General features: G+C 36.8%; 3 protein-coding genes across 3 annotated transcripts; all 3 read left to right on the forward strand.

Moving 5' to 3' along the window:
- The first annotated feature begins 2,742 nt into the window (after positions 1–2,742).
- LOC140955127 (disease resistance protein RPP2B-like) lies at positions 2,743–5,850 on the forward strand. The gene is made up of 2 exons (XM_073406851.1): positions 2,743–4,906; positions 4,988–5,850. Exons 1-2 carry the CDS (start codon positions 4,766–4,768, stop codon positions 5,690–5,692), a joined length of 846 nt encoding a protein of 281 aa, XP_073262952.1. The 5' UTR covers positions 2,743–4,765; the 3' UTR covers positions 5,693–5,850.
- Positions 5,851–10,694: 4,844 nt separating this feature from the next.
- LOC140954202 (toll/interleukin-1 receptor-like protein) lies at positions 10,695–11,132 on the forward strand. The gene has a single exon (XM_073406601.1). The coding sequence runs from the start codon at positions 10,695–10,697 to the stop codon at positions 11,130–11,132; it is 438 nt and encodes a 145-aa protein (XP_073262702.1).
- A 3,092-nt stretch (positions 11,133–14,224) lies between these two features.
- Positions 14,225–15,882, forward strand: LOC118027827 (disease resistance-like protein DSC1). Its single transcript, XM_073406459.1, is given in 3 exon segments — positions 14,225–14,575; positions 14,578–15,269; positions 15,417–15,882. Coding segments are annotated over 3 exon segments (1,275 nt in total). The 5' UTR covers positions 14,225–14,346; the 3' UTR covers positions 15,771–15,882.
- Positions 15,883–24,355: the final 8,473 nt, after the last annotated feature.

The following is a 24,355-nucleotide window of genomic DNA, read 5'->3' on the forward strand; positions in this document are numbered from 1 at the left end:
AGGGTGGAGGATCAACCCGAAGCTTGAATTTAAAAGTAGTAAATGAAGCAGCAGGAAGTGGCTTAGTGAAGACATCGGCAAGTTGATCCTGAGAGGAAATAAAACGAATCTGAATCTCCTTCTTCGCAACTCTATCTCGGACAAAATGATAATCAATCTCAATATGTTTTGTGCGAGCATGAAATATAGGGTTTGCGGACAAATACGTGGCACCAAGGTTGTCACACCAGATAATAGGAGCAGAATGAGTCGGAATCTGAAGATCCGTTAACAAGTACTGAAGCCAGATAACTTCAGCCGTGCCATCGGCTAAGGCTTTGTACTCAGCTTCCGTCGAAGAACGAGCAACAGTGCGTTGCTTACTCGATTTCCATGAAATTGGCGTCTGACCAAAGAACACAAGATAACCACCTGTAGACTTTCTATCCTCAATACTACCTGCCCAATCTGCATCTGTAAAACCGTGTAAAGCAAAGGAAGAGCTGCGAGTAATATGTAAACCATGTGATGCCGTACCACGGAGATAACGCAAGATGCGTTTCACGGCAGCCCAATGGGATTCTGTAGGAGCATGCATAAATTGACAGACCCGGTTAACAGCAAAGCAAATATCCGGGCGTGTAAAAGTGAGATATTGGAGAGCACCAACAAGTTGCCGAAAACGAGTAGCATCAGAAAACAATGGATCCGGCATAATGGTGGCTTTGGATGCCGAAATAGGAGTATCAACTGGTTTACAGGATAACATACCAGCTCGTGTGAGGATATCAAGTGTATATTTATGTTGACAAAGCATAAGTCCCAGACTAGTACACTGCACTTCAATACCCAAGAAATAATGAACATCACCCAAATCCCGAAGTTTAAAATTCAGAGCTCAGTAGCTGAATGAGTCGTTGTAGCAGAGTTCCATTATTACCCGTAAGCAGAATATCATCAACATAAACCAAAAGATAACAAATGTCACTACCAACCGAGAAGATAAACAATGAGGTATCCACTTTAGAAGCACGGAAACCAATGGATAATAGAAAATCATTCAGACGAGTGTACCAAGCCCGCGGAGCCTGTTTTAACCCATATAGAGATTTATGCAATCGACATACATGACCTGGGAGTGCAGAATCAACAAAACCTGGAGGTTGTTTCATGTAAACCTCTTCATCAAGGACTCCATTTAGAAATGCATTATGAATGTCAAGCTGATGAATTTTCCAACCACTCGAAACTGCAATGGAGAACACTAAGCGGACTGTTGCCTGTTTGATAACAGGACTAAAAGTTTCTGAGTAATCAATACCTTCTTGCTGAGTGAAGCCCCTAGCAACCAGGCGCGCCTTATACCTCTCAATGCTACCATCAGATTTGCGTTTAATTTTGTAGACCCATCGGCTACCAACAACATTCATGGACGGATGAAATGGCACTAAAGTCCATGTTCTGTTTGCGCGTAAGGCCTGAATTTCCTCTCGCATAGCATTATGCCACGCCTCATATCTGTTAGCATCAGGAAAAATAAGTGGCTCATGCGAGGGAGGAGAAGATACCCGACTGAAGGAAGCAGCAGAGGTGGCTGCCGTGGTGGTGATCAGCGCTGTCTTGGGCTGTCGCGGACGAAGAACCATGGGGTGTTTAGGAGCAGCGGGACATGGAGTAGCAACACCTGTACCTGGAATGTGCTGAAGAGGATAAGAGGAGAGATCAACACAAAGTTGCAGACCAGGAGGTGAAGCCGGGGAGGTGCGAGGTTGTGCCGCAACTGAATCCTGCAAGTCAGAACCTGTTCCTGCACAATAATCATTGGAAAGACAAGCATGTGGTGATAGTATGGCTGTGTGGGGTGGTGAGGCAGGGTCGGCTAAATCAACGGGCAGGGGAGCAAGCTGGGGGGTTGCGGCAAGGGGCAAAGGTGAGTTGTGTGTTTTGCCGAGTTGGGAAGGAAGAGGCTGAAAACAGGAAGGGGGTTGCAGTGATGGAAGATAGGTAGGTGGAGTGGGGGGAACCGGGGGTGTTGTTACCTGTTCAGACTTTTGAAAAGGAAAGACACATTCATGAAAACGAACATGACGGGAGACATAGACACGACCAGACTCTAAATCAAGACACCGATAACCAAGATGAGACGAGCTATAGCCTAAAAACACACAAGGAGAAGATCGAAAATCTAATTTATGAGCATGATATGGACGTAAAAATGGAAAACAAAGACACCCAAAAGTGCGTAGAAAATTATAATCAGGAGTGCGATGAAAACAGACACGCAAAAAGGAGATTTATTTTGAAGAACAGGAGTAGGCATGCGATTAATAAGATAGACCGATGATTCCATAGCATAGTTCCAAAAACGCAATGGGGCATTACACTGTCCTAAGAGGGTTAGGCCAGTTTCGACAATATGTCTATGACGACGTTCAACTGTGCCATTTTGTTCATGAGTATGAGGACAAATTAATCGATGATGAATACCAATTGTTTGAAAAAATGTATTTAATTTACGATATTCACCACCCCAATCAGTTTGAACAGATTTAATTTTAAGAGAAAACTGACGCTCAACAAGTGTCTGAAAACGTTGAAACGTGGAAAATACATCAGATTTCGCAACAAGCGGATAATACCAGATATATTTAGTGTGCGCATCAACAAAGATAACAAAATAACGAAAACCATCAGAAGAAAACATTGGAGCAGGACCCCAAAACATCACTAAAAATTAATTCAAGTGGGGTAGAAGTTTTGTGACCCGTCGGTCGTAATGACAAACGGGATGACTTGCCTAAAGGACATGCTTGACATTGAGTAAAAGATCGTTTAGACGTACAAATAATTTTATTATCAGAAACTAACAAATTTAGAATGCGAGGAGTTGGATGACCTAAACGACGATGCCACAAGTCGGCAGTCGCGGAAATGCAAGGAGACCAAAAAGCTTGAGGAACTGACGTAGCCGAGGACTCGGAGAGAACATAAAGACCATCATGACTCCGACCGGAAAGAAGAACTTCCTTGGTGACGAGATCCTTCACATAAAACACAGAATCGTGAAATTCAAAATAAACATGATTATCACGACAGAATTTCTGAACAGATAACAACGGTTTGGTAATGTGAGGCACACGAAGAACATTAGTTAATGTAAACAAGCGTTTGGGGGAATATAAAGTAGTATGTCCAACATGGGATATGTCAAGGGCCTTACCATCACCAACATGCAAGAAATCATTACCAAGATAAGGAGCAGAATCAGTTAGAGTTGCAAGATTAGGCGTCACATGTTGATTCGCGCCGGTGTCAGGAAACCAAGTCGTTGCAGCAGAATCATTCGCAACAGCAAGGTGAGCAGAGGGCTGCTGTGTGCTGCTGCGAAACTGATAGCATTGAAGAGCTGAATGGCCAGGAGTGGAACATAATTGGCAGCGGACATGTCCAGACCACTGCCCCTGATTTGGCCGAAAATCTGCACCAGAGGTGCGCCTGTTCTGCCACTGATTTTGCCTCCAATCTGCAGCGGAATGACCTCTGTTTGGGGCCTGAAATCGGTTGGTGTTTGAGCGCCAATTACCTCTAGAACGTCCCCTGTTTCGGCTGTGATTAGTCATGGCATAATAAGCAGAATTCGGAGGTGTTGGCAGCAATGGTGGCTGCTGCGGCAGAGAAGAAGAAGACAGCAGTGATGAAGAGGATGAACCGACAGCCATGGAGTGAAAAGAGTTCTTGTGCAGAAACTCATGGGTAAGGAGATGGCTATGAAGATCAGCATACGATAGCGGTTCAGCCTTGGTTATGAGACTAGTTACCAAGTCTTTGAACTCACCGCGAAGTCCACGAAACACATAGAGATTGAAATCTTCAAGGGACATTGGGCGACCAGCAGCAGCCAATTCGTCAAATAACGATTTGGCTTGCTGCATATACATACTAACCGATGCATCACCTTGCCGAAGGTCTTGAAAGGAGCCATGTAGTTGCATGATCCGAGAATTAGATGGAGAGGCAAGTGCCTTCTCAAGCGTGCGCCAAACACAATGTGAAGTAGAACAATCGACGACAAGATGCAGCACATCCACGGAAAGAGAAGAGAGAAGAGCACTCAAAATAAGTTGATCTTGTTGCTTCCAACGAAGAAAAGAGGGGCTGATGGCAGAAGAAGAATCAGCCGAAGCATCAATCATATGAGATGGAGGACACGACAAGGAGCCGTCAACAAACTGAAAAACACCTTGACCAAGGAGATATGGCTTCATCTGCATTCTCCAATAAAGATAGTTGGTGTTCGTAAGTTTCAACGACACAACATGGTGGGTGTTTGATAGAGGAACCATTGGAGATTGTGTTCCCATAAGAGGTAGAGGAACGGCAGAGCCAGCAGCAGGAAGAGGGCTGGCCGGTGATGATGCATCACCGGTGGAGGGAGAGGTTGGAGCAACGGCGGCAGGAGGAGAGTCCATGGGGGAGAAAATTAGGGCCGGCTGCAAAGAGAGAAAATATTAGGAGGCTCTGATACCAAGTTGAGAAATAATTAGGAGGCTTAACCTAATAGGTTAGCCAACCCTTTCTATATATATGAGTAGGGCAATATACAATAGTAAAGGTGGAGATTACCACATAAGAATATGACTACAATATTTCCTATATAATTACATTCTATAATAAGTTCCAACTGGAAGATAAGAACGACAATCTTTTACCATTAGATCTTTGTCAAGTGGTTGAGTGTGGGGTCCGCCTACTGCATGCCAATGAGATATATCGCTTTGATTTCATCATGCAGAGATACTATCGTTTTTATCCTCAGGATCAAGATGGATTGGAAGCAATGTTCCAAGCCAAGAGAGCAAGGCTCCAAGTCAATAGACAGGATTATTCTATCATGTATAGGACCTATGAATTCTTGGCGGACCTTCAGGTTTGTTTCTTAAACCTCTGATATACTTTTCTATTTCCTTCTTCTCATTTTAAAAAGATGCTATTTGAATTGTGATAACAGCTGCCCGATGTTCCAGCTAGGCCATTTAGTTTCTGCCTCCCAAAGCCATTTAGTTTCTGCCTCCCTATGCCACCTAGTTTCTGCCTCCCTAGGCCACCTAGTTTCTGCCCTAGGCCACCTAGTTTCTACCTCCCTGGAGATATAACTCCGGAGTGGTTTAGCCATAAAAGTTGGGGATCTACAGTAACATTCCAGCTATCTTCACAGTGGGCTAATAGCGAATTCTTGGGTTTCTCTCTTTGCGCTGTCATTGTATCTTCTTCTTTCAACTTTGAGTTGCAAGTTAAATGCACATATCACTTCCGCAATAAACATGGTGATAGTCGTGATCTCTATTGCTATCTCGATGGTTGGTTTGATGACAAGGGCAACGACCCAGCACACATATTCGTGGGATTGGATCCCTGTTTGGTTGCCAAAGAAAAGGATACGTTTAGTAAATACAGCGAGGTCTCAGTTGAATTCCAGCCGGAAGATATGAACGGCACTCTCTTACTATCAGATTTTTGTCAAGTGGTTGAGTGTGGGGTCCATCTACTGCATGCCAATGAGATGGATCACTTTGATTTCAGCATGCAAGACGACTCTTGTTTTCATCCTCCGGATCGAGATGAACTGAAAGCAGTGTTCCAAGCCAAGAGAGAAAGGTTACAAGGCATGAGACGTGATGATTATTTTGGCTATGTTTTTTCCCCGGAGCATTAGATGAACAAAAGAGAAGGCATAATAAATGACATTTGGGTTTTACAGTAGAAAACTTTAATATATTATTGTTGTTGTTGCTACGATAGTTAAAACTAGAACACCCCTTGTCTTCATGATTAAATGTTTTTATTTAAAGGTATTTTGTTTATTTTATCATATATTTTAATTGTTTATTATCTTTTATATTAATTGCCTCTTAGCTTAAATTATAATAAAGAAAAAAAACCATTTTTAAAAAATAAAAAATACCTCTTTTGCGTCAGGTTTAGATTTTCTGCTTTCAATAGTATTTTAGTCGTTTTACAGTGTAATTAATATGAAAAAAAAAATTATTTATCCCTAATCAATTTAAAATATAACAAAGGGGCCATGCAGAAAAAACTTCAATTCTTTTGGAAGCCATTGCTAAATGTTTTTGGTAGAGGGTAAAAATCATCTTTGTAGTATTCCAATGAATAATGCTCATGGGTATGGAGATAAAGTGTTTTTCCATAGGGTTTAAGATCTTTTAATCTTGTTTTTAGAGGAGATGCAAATTACTTCTCTCGCGGGTTAAAACCATAATTATCTGACCCGGGGGTTGATCTGGCCGAGTCTGATCTCGGGTTATATAAGTTGATCAACCCAAATCAATTCGATTTTTTTTTAAATTAAAGTTTTAATATTTCATATAAAAAAAATTAAGAAACAATCCATGTGAATATAAACTATTTATAAATTATTAATTTTCATTACACGTATACCACTCATTTAAAAAAAAAAAAAATGAAGGGCATGGTCGAAATACAACTGAATACAAGTCATTTTTTGTCCTCATAAAATTTTTAATTTATTTTGCTATATATGTATATATATATACACACACATCAATCTTGCCCATTACTCTATTAAAAATAATGCTTGTTGACTCCCAAAAATTATGTTAATAAAATTGTGAGATTTCAAGAACAAATTAATACCAATTAAGAAAAAAAAATCTCAACCGGGTTTTGCCGAGTCGCCTAAACCATAGGTGAACTGAGTTTTTATTCATTCTAATTTTTTGCCTTACTTAGATTGGTTTAATTATCAGATTGACTCGCGAGGTCGGTTTAGATTTAATAACTATGATTGAAACGGTGCATTAAGTCTAAGTAGAAAAAAAAATGGTTTCATTTGTAAGTAGTAATATTTCAACCGTTAAAGTTTTTTAAACATTAATTTAATTATAATGGCAATCATGTAATATTTTTATAATTTTTGTTGATTGAGTTTGTCATAACCCAATTCTGGGTTATTTCTGAAAAATAACTTCTTTTTCAAAATAAAAATGAAAAAAATAAAATAAAGGTTGGCAATATGAAGAAAGTAGGCCGGGGAATTAAGTTGCAATTTTTTTGTACCCCATTATGCCCAAAAAAGGAGAAAACAATGCAAATTCAAAGTCAAATTAAATGATTATTAGACGAATTTGTATAAAAATTAAATCTAAGGACATAATTAAATTTTTAATAGGCCAATTTGATTTAATCATGGGCCAAATTGAATTTTTAATTATGTTTAAGAATTAATTTGGATCCAATTAGAGGATTTAATTAAGTGCAAGGACTTAATTATACTTTAAATGGGTCAAATTAATTTTTATTTCGGGTTTAATTAGTGAAAAAAATAAGTCCAAGGACATAATTAAATTTTTAATAGGCCAATTTGATTTAATCATGGGCCAAATTGAATTTTTAATTATGTTTAAGAATTAATTTGGATCCAATTAAAGGATTTAACTAAGTGCAAGGACTTAATTATACTTTAAATGGGTCAAATTAGTTTTATTTGGGGCTTAATTGGTATAAAAATTAAGTTTGGGAGCCTAATTTAGGTTTAATTGAGAAGATTGAAATTTTAAGAGATCAAATTTAATTTTTACTAAGTTAATTGGTTGAAATTAGGGGTCAAATTGGAAGCAATTGAAAGTTTGATGGTCAATTAGGGGTTTCATTGAAAGAAATTGACAGATGGTGGACTGAAATGAAATTTGGCCAAAAGACTGTTCATTATCTTCTTCACTTTTTTATGAAAAAAGCTGGTTCGGTTACTTATTTTGCAGCTGAATTTAGTGTACCTACCAGCCACCAAAGTTGACAAATCTTGCACGCTAATGATCCCCTACAATTTCTATACATCTTCAAGTAAACAGATCAGTCTAAATGGCAGCAAGACGGCGCCGGCCTAAACATGCCAACTCAGGCAGTCGTTTCTACAGTTTTGACAGTGCACCATGCCTACTTTGAGCCAACGGTTGGGATCCTTTCCAACTGAATCAAGGGTTGAAATTTTTCCCCAACGTAGACAAGATTGCCCTCTTCCATTGCTTATAAATAGAGGCGGATTTGATGGCCTGGGGGAGGAGAAAATCGGGTCCAAAATTTGCAAAAAACCAGCCTTCTCCCAGTTTTTTTTTTTCTCTGCAACGAGTCTTCTTTCTTCTTTCTCTCTCCGCCATGGCCTTCAGCCACCACCACCCTCATCACTAGTCTTCCCAACATCAGCTCCACATCAGGAAGCCACCTACCGACCACCTAGAGCCACCATTAACCTTTCTCTCTCCTCTCTGCAGCTCCTCCCGTTTTCTTCTTCTTCTTTCTTCCTACTCTGCCACCCGCCACCAGCTCCATCGTTGAAACCATCGGCAGCACACCATCAATCTCGGCCAGAACACTGCAGCTCCAGGTTGTCCGCCATCTCTCCCCTTCCTCCTCCTCCTCCTCCTCTTATTCTTCCTTCCTTGTTGTTCACTGTGTGAATAGTAGGCATGAATTATAATTCACGTCCTCCTGTTCATGTAGGACGTGAATTGTGTGTGTGTGTGTATTATAATATTTTAAAAATAAAAAAATCCAAAAATTTTCAAAAAAAATCATTTGAAAAAAATATGATTTTCTCGCATATTTTTTCTACTAATTTTGCATAATATCAGATTGTATATTTACACTGTAAAATACAAATCCGGTATTAAAATACTGGTTTTTCTCCAAAATATTTCAATTTTTTTAAAAAAATTCAAAACATTTTCAAAAAGAAAAAAATATTTTGTCGCATACAGCCAAATCCTAAAATTTTTCCAAGCATATTTTTCATAAAAACAAAAAAAAAATTGCATATTTTTCATGTTAAAAAAAATTCCAAAAATGGATATCGTAACCAGTTTACGATTATCCATTAGGATTTGACCAACATGTCAAAAATCTCTTTCTAATCTTTTTTTTTGGGGGTCCAGATGTAGACTTTAATATTTGTGGGGTGTAAAATTACACGATAAAGTACTCCCTCAGGTATTAAAGATACAAAGTGTAGAAATGCGATGCTAAAATTCAAACTTTAGAATAGTTAGGATTTAATCCAATAAGGTAGAGACTTTCTCATGAAGAGAGATTTGCCTTTAGCCTTAGAAAAGACCAACAGAAACCTAACTAAGAAAAAACAATCAAACAACAATGCAACTTACCTTAGGTAAAGTGCACTGTGGGTGATGCGTCTTCCCCTTGCACAACTAGTTTCTTACTCAGACTCTCACAGATCATAGGTTTCTAGTGACCATAATACTAGGTGGCGACTCCTAAATATTAATCATAATTTTATGATTAAATTAAAAAACCATTCCCAACACACAACACACCTCACCATAGGAGGCACGACAAAGAGCCTCTGTTGTCGCCAGACGACGTCGCGACCCCCCGCGACAGAGTTTTCAAGCGCTTAACTTTATAATATCAACAAGTGAAAAAGTTATAAACAATATCAACAATTATATCTTGGCATGTAAAGTGTTTTTCTGAATCTATAAAGAAAAAGTGAAATCTCACTTTATAATAATAAAAAAAGTAAATGATATTTGCATCTCACAAATACAAATGTAGACATAAATGATATTTTTAATAGTAAATGATATTACATCTCAACATTTTAGATTTATTTAAAAAAATAAAATAAAAACACCATATAACCTGCTGTGCGAAGATAATTAATATATTATTAAACAATAATCAAAGCATGGATGGGTAATTGCTACACATTCTAATGGATACAATGTCACCGAACTGTCCACGTGTTGATAATCCAGTAGTATCTTTCTAAGCTGCGAGGTACTTAACTTTTCTTTCCATCCAATAAGAAAAGTCTCCACCATAATTTCTGCCTTTTAGCGCCCTCCATTATTCTAGTGGATTACACATAGTCCATTATATTAAAGAAAAGAAAAGAATAGAACAGAACAGAAGAAGATCGGCAACATATCATCCCTTTACTTTTTACTTTTTATTTTTAAAAAGGAAGCAAGGTCCCCTGAGAGATGGAGGGAGTGTGAGGGCCAGCCAGTGTGAGTGGAAAATCATGCCATTTGATTCTGATGCGGCTAAGGAAATTACCACGAAATTACCACTCAATACTCTGCTAAACTTTTAACTTTGACAAATATAACATCGCTAGTAATATGAAATGTTACCTCTGCTAAGCTTCAGTCCTCTGTACTTTACTCATCAGCTACCCTTTCCGATTGCTGCAATTTGATCATTAAAGTTACCTCATAAACTCCATAGAGAGGTAACCTTTGCCATTGTTGCTACTGATCCCAAGCTCTTTTTTTGTTTTCATGTTTTCAGCAACAATATTAATTGTTACATGACAGCAACATTAACACTATATGAGTGTGATAAGTTTGTTTCATGAACATATTAATTCTTCCATCTGTAATTCTTTTTGCTCAGCTAGTGACTGTCCTTGCAAAGAAAGTAGTAGCAAGTGACGAGTGACCAAATTAAGCTAGATCATATCCATCGTTAAGGTCGATGAATTTTCTAATAAATATATGCTGTGTGGGTTCTTGCACTCTTAGACTTCAATTTCTCTTAATGAATGTTCAGCTGTTGAAGTGGGTGCTCTTTCTTTGTCTTTAGGAGAAAAAAAAGAGAGCACTTATTGATTTCGATCCTTAGTGATTGAGGAAGACACGATCTTGTAACTGTCTGATATGGCATCTTCATCTGCTGTTGCTCATAAATGGAAGTATGATGTGTTCCTTAGTTTTAGAGGCAAGGATACGCGCAATAATTTTACCAGCCATCTCTATTATGCTTTGTGTCGTAAGAAAATCAAGACCTTCATTGATGATGGGCTTGAAAGAGGAGAAGAAATTACGCCTGCCCTTCTGAAAACGATTGAAGAATCAAGAATGTCTGTAGTAATTTTCTCCGACAACTATGCATCTTCTCCGTGGTGTTTGGATGAACTGGTGAAAATACTTGAATGCAAAGAGACTCATGGGCTGATTGTTTTACCGGTCTTCTATAATGTAGACCCATCTGATGTTCCAGAAGGGGCATGTAGTTTCTGCCTTCCTGGAGTTGTGACTCCAAAGTGGTTTAGCCATCAAAATTATAGATTTACAGTAACATTCCAGCTATCTTGATATTGGGCTAATAGCAAGTTCTTGGGTTTCTCTCTTTGCGCTGTCATTGCATCTTATTCTTTCAACCATAGTTTGCAAGCTAAATGCACATATCACTTCCACAATTAGCATGGTTGGTATGATGAGAAGCTCATTAACTCAGATCACATATTTATGGATTTGATCCCTGTTTGGATGCAAAAAAAAGAGAAAAAAAGACATGTTTAGTGAATATAATGAGGTCTCAGTTAAATTCCAATTACTGGAGTGTGGGGTCCGTATACTGTATGAAGATGGGATACGTCAGTTTGATTTGATCATGTCAGGCTTCTCTCGTTTTCATCCTCTGGATGGAGATGGATTGGAAGCAAGGTTTCAAGCCACGAGAGCAAGGTTCCAAGGCATGAGATGGGATTATTCTGTCATGCATAGGACCTCTGAATTCTTGGCGTCCCTTCAGGTCGGTTTCTCAAACCTCTAATTTACTTTTTTCTTTCCTTCATCTCATTTTAAAAAGATGTTATTTTAATTGTGCTAATAAGAGCCCAATTTTTCAAAAAGGATATCTAGTTCTTGCCTCCCTGAAGATGTAGCTCTGGAGTGGCTTAGCCATCAAAGCCGGGGATCTATAGTAACATGCCAGATTGCTAGCTATCTTCACATTGGGCCAATAGCGAGTTCTTGGGTTTCTATCTTTGCGTTATCATTACATCTGCTTCTTTCAACTTTGAGTTGCAAGTTAAATGCACATATCACTTCCACAATGAGTACGGTGATAGCCATGATCTCTATTGCTATCTTCATGATGAGTTTGATGAAAGGCACATCAACTCGGAAAACATAGTTATGAGATTTGATCCCTGTTTGGTTACCAAAGAAAAAAAAGATATGTTTAGTATATACAATGAGGTCTTAATTGAATTCCAACTAGATGATATGGACAATAAATCTCTTATCATTAAATCTTTGTCGAGTAGTTGAGTGTGGGGTCCGTTTACTGCATTAGAATAATGGATTGGAACCAATGTTCCAACTTCCAAGCCAAGAGAGAAAGGTTCTGTGACCTTGACATGAGATGGGAGGATTATTTTGGCGATGTTATTCACCGGAAAAAAAAGAAAAGAGAAGGCATAATTAACATGACACTTGGGTTTCACAGTAGAAATAATTTAATAATTATTTTAACAAGGATAAAGTGGTGCGAATTGCTGTCGAGTCCAAGAAAATTTTAATGTCACAATTGGGTTTTTCTTTTATTTATTTTTATCAGTGATGGTGTTCATTTCATGTACCAATTTAAAATTAATGTATTCTTCTTTATTTCTAAAATATTTTATTCTTAAGTAATTTTGAAATTTTAATTTTTAAAAACTATATAATCAATTTTAAGCAAATATTTCTGATAAAATGCTTTATCAGAAATAAATATTTTTTTTATTTAAACATGTAAAAATTTCAAACAAACAATAAAGGTTGTGAAAGTAGTAAAAGTTGTTTTTTTATATACTTTTTGTTTATAAACATATTGAAATAATTTAATTTTTTAAACAAATATTTCTAAGTTTAAACATATAAATATTTTCATATCTTAAGAAAATAGTCTAAGGTCTGTTTGCGAGTGTGGTAAAAATTATTTTTTAAAATATTTTTTGTTTAGAAATATATTAAAATAATATATATGTTTTAAAAAATTATTTTTGATATTAGCATGTCAAAATAATTTGAAAAAAAATAAAAAAAATTAATTTTTTTTCAAAATTTTAAAATACAAAATATTATCTTAAAAAGAAAATGAAAAGTTGAATAGTTGGGGCAAACGATCTAATTAGAAGTTTTTCTTAGCTCATCTTTTAATGGTTACATCTCATTTTTTTTTATTCTCATCTTGACTTCATTCACAATCACACATGTGAGTTTTTAATAGTTAAAAAATATATATTCTTGGTTGCTTTTGAGATTTGAAAGAAACTTGGATATACATAATTATTTTGATTATTAATTATTATTTTAAGTTAATCTTTGATGCTTTAAATTAAAAAAAATCAATTAATAATATAATTTTATAATTATACTATTAAATTTGGCTCTAATTATATTAAATTAAATAATTTGTTGAGATTTTAATTGTGTGAAAGTTTTAGTTAAGAGAGAGAACAATGACACTTCACATTTTTTTTTCAGATTTTAAAAAAATATTTTTGAGTACATATATATTTTAACAAATGATAATATTTTTTTGAATAATCTGAAAATAATAAGATATATTAAAAAAATAAATTTTATACAAATTATTTTTTTTTAAAAAATTAAAGATATGTCTCCTACGCCAGTAAACTACTTGACCAATAGTTAGGAATTGTCTTCCCTTTTAGCCCCAACATAGCCGTTCCGAATTTAATGCGTCCTCGGTGATAGAAAAGGACGAGGAATTGACATTTGACTCCCCCAAGTCTTCTTTGCGTATCCTGTTGTTTTTCTTCTATGGTTTCTTGGCTGGCTGAAACATCAAACAAGAAAGTTGCTGCCGGACCCCTCTTACTGTCTTTCCTATATCCACTCTGTAAGTCCAAACTCTTTTCTTCTTTCCACTTGGTAGTACTCAAACTGATGCTACCGTTAGTTTTAAGGTTTGAGAATTGGGTCTGTTTTGTTTGTTTCTTTATTTCAATTATCAACTCTCTGTGGGTTTATTGATTGAGATTGCATGTTTATTTGATAAATGAAGCGTGCTGTAAAGCTCCAAGTCTCACGGTTTGCCTTTGAGTTTAGCTGAATGAAAGATTTATTTGCTGAGATTTAAGTAAAAAAGTTATTTTCTTATCAAATTATCGAGCGTAAGCCTACATTTGAGCATGGTTTCTAACTTTCTAGTCCATTAACTGCAAGCATTCCCATAAAATTTTTGAATCCTTGATATTTGCTACAAGCGTAATGATCACAAAAATTCCAAATGAACTCTTAACAAAAAAAAAAAAAAAAAAAAGGTACTGCGTTATCTTCATTATTCTATTTACTTTTTTTTGGATAACTTTTGTTTTACTAACGCTTGTTCCTTGTATTTGGCAGGCCCGAGCCCAAACTTGTAAGTGAAATTGTGCAATTCATTTTGAAAAAATTGAACCACACATCATTAGGTGATTCTAAGGGCCTAGTTGGGATAGATTCACGCATTGAACAACTCAAAACACTTTTATGCATTAGATCATTTGAAGCTCGCATAATCGGAATATGGGGCATGGGTGGTATAGGTAAGACAACCATTGCTGAAGCTGTTTTCAACAGTATTTCAAGTCAATATGAAAGCTGCTGTTTTATTACCAATGTAAGAGAGAAATCGGAAGAATGTGGTGGCTTGATTAGCTTGCGAGAGGAATTACTTTCCAGAGTATTAGAGCAGGAAAATCTACGTATTGACACTCCACGCATGGGATCCACTTTAATCAAGGAAAGGATCCGGCACAAAAAGTCTTAACTGTTCTAGATGATGTGAATGATGTAGAACAAGTGGAATGTTTAATTGAAAGGCATGATATGTTTGGTCCAGGAAGTAGAATTCTTGTAACGTCCAGGGATAGACAAGTGCTTAAGAATGTGGCTGATGAAATATACGAGGTCGAGGAATTAAATTGCAGTGAAGCTCGTCAACTCTTCAGTTTGTCTGTCTTCAAAGGAAACCACATTCCAAAAGATTATATGGGCCTATCAATCAGGGCAGTAAATTATGCTAAAGGAAACCCATTGGCTCTTAAAGTTTTGGGTTCCTTTCTTTTTGACCTAAGGAAAGAGGACTGGGAAAATGCATTGAATAAACTTGAAAGAAATCCTCAGCTGAAAATTTATAATATGTTGAAAGTAAGTTTTGATGCACTTGGTGATGAAGAGAAGAACATATTTTTTGATATTGCGTGTTTCTTTAAAGGGAAGCAAATTCATTACGTGAAGAGAATACTGGATGGTTGTGGTTTCTCAACAAATATTGGAGTTTTTTTTCTTGCTGAAAGGTGCCTTATTACTATTTCAAATGGAAAGCTTGAAATGCATGATCTGGTGCAAGAAATGGCTTTTGAAATTGTCCGACAAGAATCCATAAAAGAACTGGGAAAACAAAGTAGGTTATGGAGTCCTAGGGATGTTAATCAAGTTTTGACAAAAAATATGGTGAGTGTCATGTATGCGAATGCTTAATTTCTTTCATTTCTTGTTTCTTTTTAGAGATTTGGTCTATGAAGTTTGAAAGTATTCACATATGACCATGGATTTGTGTTACTTATCATGCTTTATTTTTTTCCTTGCTGTGATCTTTAGGGAACTGAAAAGGTTGAAGGGATATTCTTTGACACCTCTAAAATAAAAGAAATCAAGTTAAGCTCTAAAGCTTTTGCACGGATGTATAATCTTAGATTGCTCAAAATTTATAATTCTGAAGTTGGAAAGAACTGTAAAGTGTACCTTCCTAATGGTCTCAAATCACTTTCTGATGAGTTGAGGTATCTCCATTGGGATGGATACCCTCTGAAATCTTTGCCATCCAATTTTCATCCAGAGAACCTTGTTGAACTTAACCTATCACACAGCAAGGTTCGAGAACTTTGGAAGGGGGACCTGGTATGGTTTAGTCACTACACATGTAATCTTTCTCCTCTTTCAAATGAATTTTAAAATGTACAGGTACTAATGTTTTTTTGTTATCAATACAATGATGGTGCAGAATCTTGTGAATTTAACAGAGGTCAACCTTAGTAATTGTGAGCATCTAACTACAATTCCAGACCTATCAAAGGCTAAAAATCTTGAGAGATTGAATCTTCAATTTTGTACAACTCTGAAAGTGGTTCCCTCATCTATTCAATTTCTAGAGAAGCTTGTTGATTTGGATCTGAGAAGCTGCACAAGCCTTTTGAGTCTTCCAAGAATCATTAAATCAAAATATCTCAAGGCTCTTAACCTCTCTTGAAAAAACAAGAGATGCCATGATAACAAGCGTGACAATGAGGCGGAACCCGGTGGAAGTGGCTTCAAGAATGGTGCGGAATCTACCACAAATGACTTGAAGGTTTACAGTCGGAGACCTAAAAGGTTCAAAGAAATCAAATGAAATTGTTTCATTTGGCCAAAAGAATTATATGGAAAGTATTCCAACAAAAGCTTTCTGTAGTTAGAGTCACTCAGTTTCTTTCTACAGCGAGGATGAAATTCTTTGGTTTCTATCTCTATCTCACCTGGAGTTAAGTTATTATAATTCATTTGTTGTCGTTCTGTCTATACTTTCTTCCTTGTAACTAGTTTGAACTCATGAGTGTATATTGTTTAAGATTGTCATGAATTCTCTTAAAAACTACTTTAAATTCTTATAATAATATTTCAATGTTTCCTGTAGAGCATATTTAGCAAAAAATAAAGCATTGCTGGTGGGCTAAAGTTTCACCCGTTTCTTTCAACGAATAGCTTCCACCTTAATATTTTACGAGAGATTTCTGAGAAATGCGGGGACATGATATTATCACATAATTATACTATTTTGAGAAAATGTTTTTTTAGAAAAACACTATCCTTGTACTCCATTACATTATCTGTACGAAAAATTTTAGTAGGTTGAGAAAATTAAGTTCGAAATAGGTTCAAAATTTAAGAAAATTCAGATCATTATTTTAGAAGATAGATCTAAGTATAATATGTGTATCATCATCATACAAATAAAAAAAATGCACGGGACAGGGGGCCCTGGCCGGCCACCCCTGGTTGTTTTGTTAGACAACTAATTTAAAATCCATTTGCTTATTCTAAGAGAAAGTGATTATATTTCAAAAAGTAACAGCTGAAATGTAAATAAAGATATGTGGAGCTGTTTGGAATTACAGTAAATTTTATTTTGGAAGTATTTTAAAAATGTGTTTTCTTAAAAAAATAAATTAATCTTTTATTTCACTGTTTTTTTAGTAATCTAATGTAAAAAAAAATAAAATTATTTTAATATATTTTTAAATAAAAAATATTTTAAAAAAACATCATAAATTATAATCCTAAAATTACACTTAAAAATAATAATATAAAAATAAGATTAGCACTTATTGTGCGCGTGTAATTATTATACACCACACGTGTTGATTTTATTTTTCAATTAATTATAAATAGAAATAAACATCAAAACTTTATCATCAAATCAATTGATAGATTGATATAGCAGGAGAAAGAGATCATGATGAGGGTGCGGCTAATTAGGGGTGTTCGGGAGTGAATTTTAAATTATTTTTTTATTAAAATTTAATTTTTTTAAATTTAATTATATTTTTTAGTATTTTTTAATCTGTTTTAATATCAAAAATAAATTTTTAAAAAATAAAACAATATATATTTATATGAACAGTAAACCATTATTTGAATAATGTATTTCTTAGATTTTATTTATTATTGAATTGTGGTAAAAAAAATTAAAAAAAAATATTCAAATAAAAATCAATGAAATTAATTAAATATGTTAAATAATTGTTAGTTTATATGGTGATGTTTTTAAGTTTGTATAATAAATTATAAACAAAAAGTTAAACACATGAATTAATTTGGAATGTTAAATGAGACTTAGCAAGTGTACTAAAATCACCTGTTAGCCGTACACAATTTATAATAGGGAAATTACTCATCTACCAAAGTTTGAAAAACGATTTTAATATCTCTCTCTATAGCTTTAGAAATTATACTTCAAGATTTAAATTTTGATTAAAAGATAATAAATATGAAGGTTACAACTTTTAAAGTGACCACTTTAATAGTTCATAAATATAAAGAAAATTTAGAGAATCGTTCATAACGACCCTATAAAAAACGGTCAACAAGAACAAGTTACACTCATGAGATTTCCATAGATAGAAGGTAAATAGCAGATGGGTTCTCATCCAACTTAACCATGTCCAATGAACTCGTTCTCTAACAAGCAAGACACATATTTATTTTTGATAAGAACAAAATTCTAGGGAAAATCAAAGCGTAAGTGTCTTCTTTCTTTGAAGAATCATCAACTCGAGGAAACATTTGGCCTTTCTCACAGTTCTTGTCGTAAAAGGAACGGCGTGATCCATGTCGCATGTGAAAGTTTAGTCAACCACGCATCAAATTGTGGGCTAAAAGAAGAGCCGTAGTTATTTTTTCATGAGTTTTGAGCTTTATTCTCAGCCATAGTTTTTGTAGGGTCTACATATGTGAAAGATGAACTTCAGGCCAAGGCGATCCCTTTCTGGATGTACTAGCCAAGATTTCAAAATCAACAATACAGGAGTGAGCAAGACAATTATAGGCACCCACCGTTCTATCAAAATTCAATATATATATATTCAGGTTTGCATTATTTTTATGGGTATTTGATATTCTAATCTTGACTACATTAAATTAAACAATTTGTTAAGATATTAATAGTGTGAAAGTTGTAGTTAAGAGAGAGACCAATGACATTTGACATTTGTTTTGATCAGATTTTAGAAAGTATTTTTGAGTAGATATTTATGTTAACAAATGATAATATTTTTTTGAATAATCTGAAAATAATTAAATATATTAAAAAAATTAAATTCAAATTATTAATTTTTTTTTGGCGGGCTTCGTCGTCTGTAATACCGTCTGTGTTTGGTTTTTTTTATTATCGACAGAATTGATGACGGAATGGAAAATTACCGACGATCCAAATTATAATGACAGTCATGTAATATTTTTATATTTTTTGTGCTCAACTTATTATGTAAAATGTTATAAACAATATCCACAATGATACGTTGATATGTAAATGCCATTCCGACTCCAGCCATCCAGACAGTCCAGCATGCCAAAAAACAAAAACGGGAAGTTAGCATATAAGTATTTCGGGCCATTCAAAATTATAAAGAAGATAGGAGAGGTAGCTTACCAGTTAGATCTCCCCAGGGAAGCCCGCATCCACAGCACGTTCCATGTATCATTGTTGAAGAAATGGGTCGGAAAGGGAACCATCCTCGAACCGAAGCTACCCACCCCCGAGACCAAGAGGAACCCTCAACCAGAACCAACAAAGGTTCTTGACCGAAGGAGCCAAACCTCACAGGGGAAGAAAATGGAAGAAGTACTGCTGAGATGGGAAGGACAGCCCAAGGAGGACGCCGTTTGGGTCGGTGAAAAATGGTTAAAAGAGTCTTACCCTCACCTTGAGGGCAAGGTTTTTTAAAGAGGGAAGGAGTTGTAACAGTCCGGCTGCGTCTAAAGAACACGATCAAGTGAAGCTGGGGAAGAAATGAAAGAGACGTCTTGAAGAAGACTCACCTGCAGCAAAGAATTAAAGATAGTAAGTGTATGGTCGTGATTAAGGGAAGAAGTACTTACGTGGGGGGCTGAGATGAAGAAACCCTAGCGGCTGACAACTGGCAAGGGAGTAAGTTAGAGGCATACGGCACCGTTGGGAAAAGACTTCTGAGTTAGAAGGAGTCCAAATACGATACCGTTTGGGAGAAGAAACAGAGTTCAAATACAACACCGATCAATAAAATAGTTGTCAATGCTATCCACGATTCTCATATTTCAATTAAGCGAAGATCACTATAAAAGGGGGAAAAGAGGCGCAGCTAGAGGCAAGAAATTACTTTGAAGTAAATCTCATTCACCCAGGAGGCCCGGGCTACCTCGAAACTGCTCAGAAATCTAGATTAGGATTTATCAATTCAGCATCATTCTTTTTATTCAGTTTCTTTAGAACAATTTCTTTATTGTTATTTTAATTTTTCATAGACCTGTAAGCTCAGGTTAAAGAAAAGCTATAATTCCATTATTATTTCCCTTGAAAAATTCAAGTCTATTCCAAGTTGTAACAGTCCGGCTGCGTCTAAAGAACACGATCAAGTGAAGCCGGGGAAGAAATGAAAGAGACGTCTTGAAGAAGACTCACCTGCAGCAAAGAATTAAAGATAGTAAGTGTATGGTCGTGATTAAGGGAAGAAGTACTTACGTGGAGGGCTGAGATGAAGAAACCCCAGCGGCTGACAGCTGGCAAGGGAGTAAGTTAGAGGCATACGGCACCGTTGGGAAAAGACTTCTGAGTTAGAAGGAGTCCAAATACAATACCGTTTGGGAGAAGAAACAGAGCTCAAATACAACACCGATCAATAAAATAGCTGTCAATGCTATCCACGATTCTCATATTTCAATTAAGCGAAGATCACTATAAAAGGGGGAAAGGAGGCGCAGCTAGAGGCAGGAAATTACTTTGAAGTAAATCTCATTCACCCAGGAGGCCCAGGCTACCTCGAAACAGCTCAAAAATCTAGATTAGGATTTATCAATTCAGCATCATTCTTTTTATTCAGTTTCTTTAGAACAATTTCTTTATTGTTATTTCAATTTTTCATAGACCTGTAAGCTCATGTTAAAGAAAAACTATAATTCCAGTATTATTTCCCTTGAAAAATTCAAGTCTATTCCAAGTTGTAACAGTCCGGCTGCGTCTAAAGAACACGATCAAGTGAAGCCAGGGAAGAAATGAAAGAGACGTCTTGAAGAAGACTCACCTGCAGAAAAAAATTAAAGATAGTAAGTGTATGGTCGTGATTAAGGGAAGAAGTACTTACGTGGAGGGCTGAGATGAAGAAACCCCAGCGGCTGACAGCTGGCAAGGGAGTAAGTTAGAGGCATACGACACCGTTGGGAAAAGACTTCTGAGTTAGAAGGAGTCCAAATACGATACCGTTTGGGAGAAGAAACAGAGTTCAAATACAACACCGATCAATAAAATAGCTGTCAATGCTATCCACGATTCTCATATTTCAATTAAGCGAAGATCACTATAAAAGGGGGAAAGGAGGCGCAGCTAGAGGCAGGAAATTACTTTGAAGTAAATCTCATTCACCTAGGAGGCCCGGGCTACCTCGAAACTGCTCAGAAATCTAGATTAGGATTTATCAATTCAACATCATTCTTTTTATTCAGTTTCTTTAGAACAATTTCTTTATTGTTATTTCAATTTTTCATAGACCTGTAAGCTCAGGTTAAAGAAAAGCTATAATTCCAGTATTATTTCCCTTGAAAAATTCAAGTCTATTCCAAGTGGTATCAGAGCCACGATTCTCGGATGGCTGAAGGAACAAGAGTTTCACAACTGATAGAAACTGTGTCAGGGATGAAACAACAACAGGAGTTACAGCAACAAAACCAGCAGAATCAACAACAAATATTGGAAGATATGGTACAGTAGTTGAGAAATATGTCTGCCAGAATGGATCAAATGACAAAAGGGAAAAGGCCTATGGGCTCTCCTCCCAGTTCTCCCACCGGAGCAATTAATGGGAATCCAAGGCATGAAATAATATCACAGGAAGGAATTCAACAAGTCCAGCTCAAGTCCATCCGATTAGAGTTTCCCAAATTTAATGGAGATGACCCTATTGGTTGGGTATACAAAGCTAATCAATTCTTTAACTTCCACAACACTCCTGCTTAACACAGGCTGTTCATAGCCAGCTTCCATATGGAAGGAAAAGCCATAACTTGGTATCAAGAACTAGAGGAGATCAGAATTCTCACCAGTTGGGAGGCCTTCGTTAAGGCCCTTCAAATTCGTTTCGGAACATCATCTTATGATGACCCCATGGAAGCCCTCATAAGTATCAAACAAACATCTACAGTAGAGCTCTACAAAACCCAATTTGAATTACTTTTGAACCGAGTCAGAGGATTATCAGACTCCCACAAGCTCAGCTGTTTTCTAAGGGGATTGAAGGAGGAGATAAAAATGGGAGTCAGAATGCTGAACCTCCAGAATCTAGTGTCTGCTTATGGGCTAGCAAGGATGCAAGAGGAAAATCTGTCCATCATGAGAAGGTCTTGGAGGCCCAGCACTACAGGGTTTCAAAGCCGAAACCCAACCCCGATCCAGCCCAAAGCTGAAAATAAACCAGTTCAGATACAATGACTCACTCCTGACCAGATGAAGGAAAAAAGAGACAAGGGGCTTTGCTTTAAATGTGATAGTAAATGGGGTCCTGGCCATAGGTGTGGAGGACCAAGGTTGTTCTTAATAGAGGAAGTAGACGAGGAGATAGAGGAAAAAGATTATGTCCCTGAAGATCTAATCGAATTGGGAGATCCTCAGGAAGGCAGCCAGGAGGAAATTGGCATATCCCTTCATGCAATCCTAGGAAGTCCTAATCCAAAAACTATGAGGGTAGAAGTTAAGCTGAGTGGCCATAACTTTGTGGCCTTAATTGATACAGGAAGTACACATAATTTCATACATCCCAGAGTAGCAAGGAGGGTGGGAATGAAAGTCCTGAAACACAACCCTATCGGAGTGAATATTGCAGATGGATCCCGACTGTGGAGTGAGGGAAGCTGCTCAGATATCAAACTACTGATTCAAGGAATTCAGTTTGTTACCAAAGCTTATATCATTCAACTGGGAGGATGCGATATAGTGTTGGGAATCCAGTGGCTCAAAAGTCTAGGGCCCATTCTATGGGACTTCTCAGCCTTAAAAATGGAATTCCAACAGGAAGGAAAGAAGGTTCCGATCTACGGGATGGGAGTGGAAAATTCAGAGGTCGACTACAGCCCAACATTTTTTAAAGAATTAAGAAGAGCAGAGGAAGGCTTGATTCTGCAAATCTGGGAGCTCGGGTCAACCTAGAATGAAATTCCAGAACAGATTGAGAATCTGTTACTAGAGTTTGCGAAAGTCTTTCAAAAGCCAATGGGAATACCGCCCAGCAGATCACAAGATCACTCTATAATATTAAAGGAGGGGACCTCCCCAATCAGTGTTCGTCCTTACAGGTATCCTTACTACCAAAAAAATGAAATAGAAAAGCTCATTAAGGAATTGTTGGCATTGGGTACCATAAGACCCAGCCAAAGCCCATTTTCATCACCTGTCCTACTAGTTAGAAGGCTGACGGGTCATGGAGAATGTGTGTGGACTATCGTGCCCTCAATAAGGAAACTGTAAAAGACAAATTTCCCATCCCAGTTGTGGAAGAGCTACTGGATGAGCTTCATGGTTCTTAAATTTTTTCTAAGTTGGACCTACGGTCCGGCTTTCACCAGATCAGAATGAAGGAAGAAGATGTACCTAAGACGGCCTTTAGGACTCACAAAGGGCACTATGAGTTTCTGGTCATGCCATTCGGCCTCACAAACGCCCCTTCCACTTTTCAAGGGTTGATGAATGATATTTTTCGACCCTATCTCAGAAAATTTGTTCTGGTTTTCTTCGACGACATCCTAGTCTACAGTCACAATGTGGAAGAGCATGAGAGACACCTAAGGAGGGTATTTGAGACTCTGGTACAACATAATTTATTCGCCAAACAGTCCAAATGTAAATTTGCAAGCAAGGAGATTGAATATTTAGGACACATCGTGTCAGATCAGGGGGTGCATGCTGACCCTAGCAAGGTGGAGTCAATGATCAAGTGGCCTAGACCAACCACACTTAAATCTCTAAGGGGTTTCTTAGGATTGACAGGCTACTACTAGAGGTTCATCCAGGGTTATGGGGCAATTGCTGGTCCCTTAACTAGACTATTGAAAAAAGGGGCTTTCAAATGGGATCCAGAAGCAGAAACAGCCTTTGAAAAACTAAAACAAGCCGTATCAACCAAAGTTTTGTAATAGAGTGTGATGCCTCAGGTACAGGACTTGGAGCAGTATTAATGCAAGGAGGCAGACCCATTTCTTATTTCAGCAAAAGCTTAAAAGGAAGGGAACTCTTATTATCCACCTATAAGAAGGAGTTCCTAGCACTGGTCACTGTGGTTCAGAAATGGAGGCCCTACCTTTTGGGCCAAGCCTTTAAAATCAAGACGGATCAACAAAGCCTCAAGTATCTACTGGAGCAGCGGGTTGGAACACCCACACAGCAGAAATGGTTATCCAAATTAATTGGATATGACTTCATAGTCGAGTTTCGAGCAGGAAAAGAGAACCTAGCGGCCGATGCACTCTCCCGACAGGAGGACATCACAGAACAAGGTACATTATGGGCTATCTCTACTCCAATTGTTAAATGGGCTAATCAGATAAAAGATAGCTATAAAAATGATCCAGAAATTCAAGCTATCATGCAACAACTAGACCAGGAAACCATAGGATCATTGAAATACCAATTTAAGGGAGGGATACTATACTACAAACAGAGAGTCTACATAAGCCAATCCAGCCCTATAAAAATAGTCGTCCTAAATTACATACATGATAGCCCATCATCAAGACACACAAGCTTTGAAAGAACACTAAAGAGG

Source organism: Populus alba, chromosome 19, assembly GCF_005239225.2.
Source record: "Populus alba chromosome 19, ASM523922v2, whole genome shotgun sequence".
Taxonomy (NCBI): domain Eukaryota; kingdom Viridiplantae; phylum Streptophyta; class Magnoliopsida; order Malpighiales; family Salicaceae; genus Populus; species Populus alba.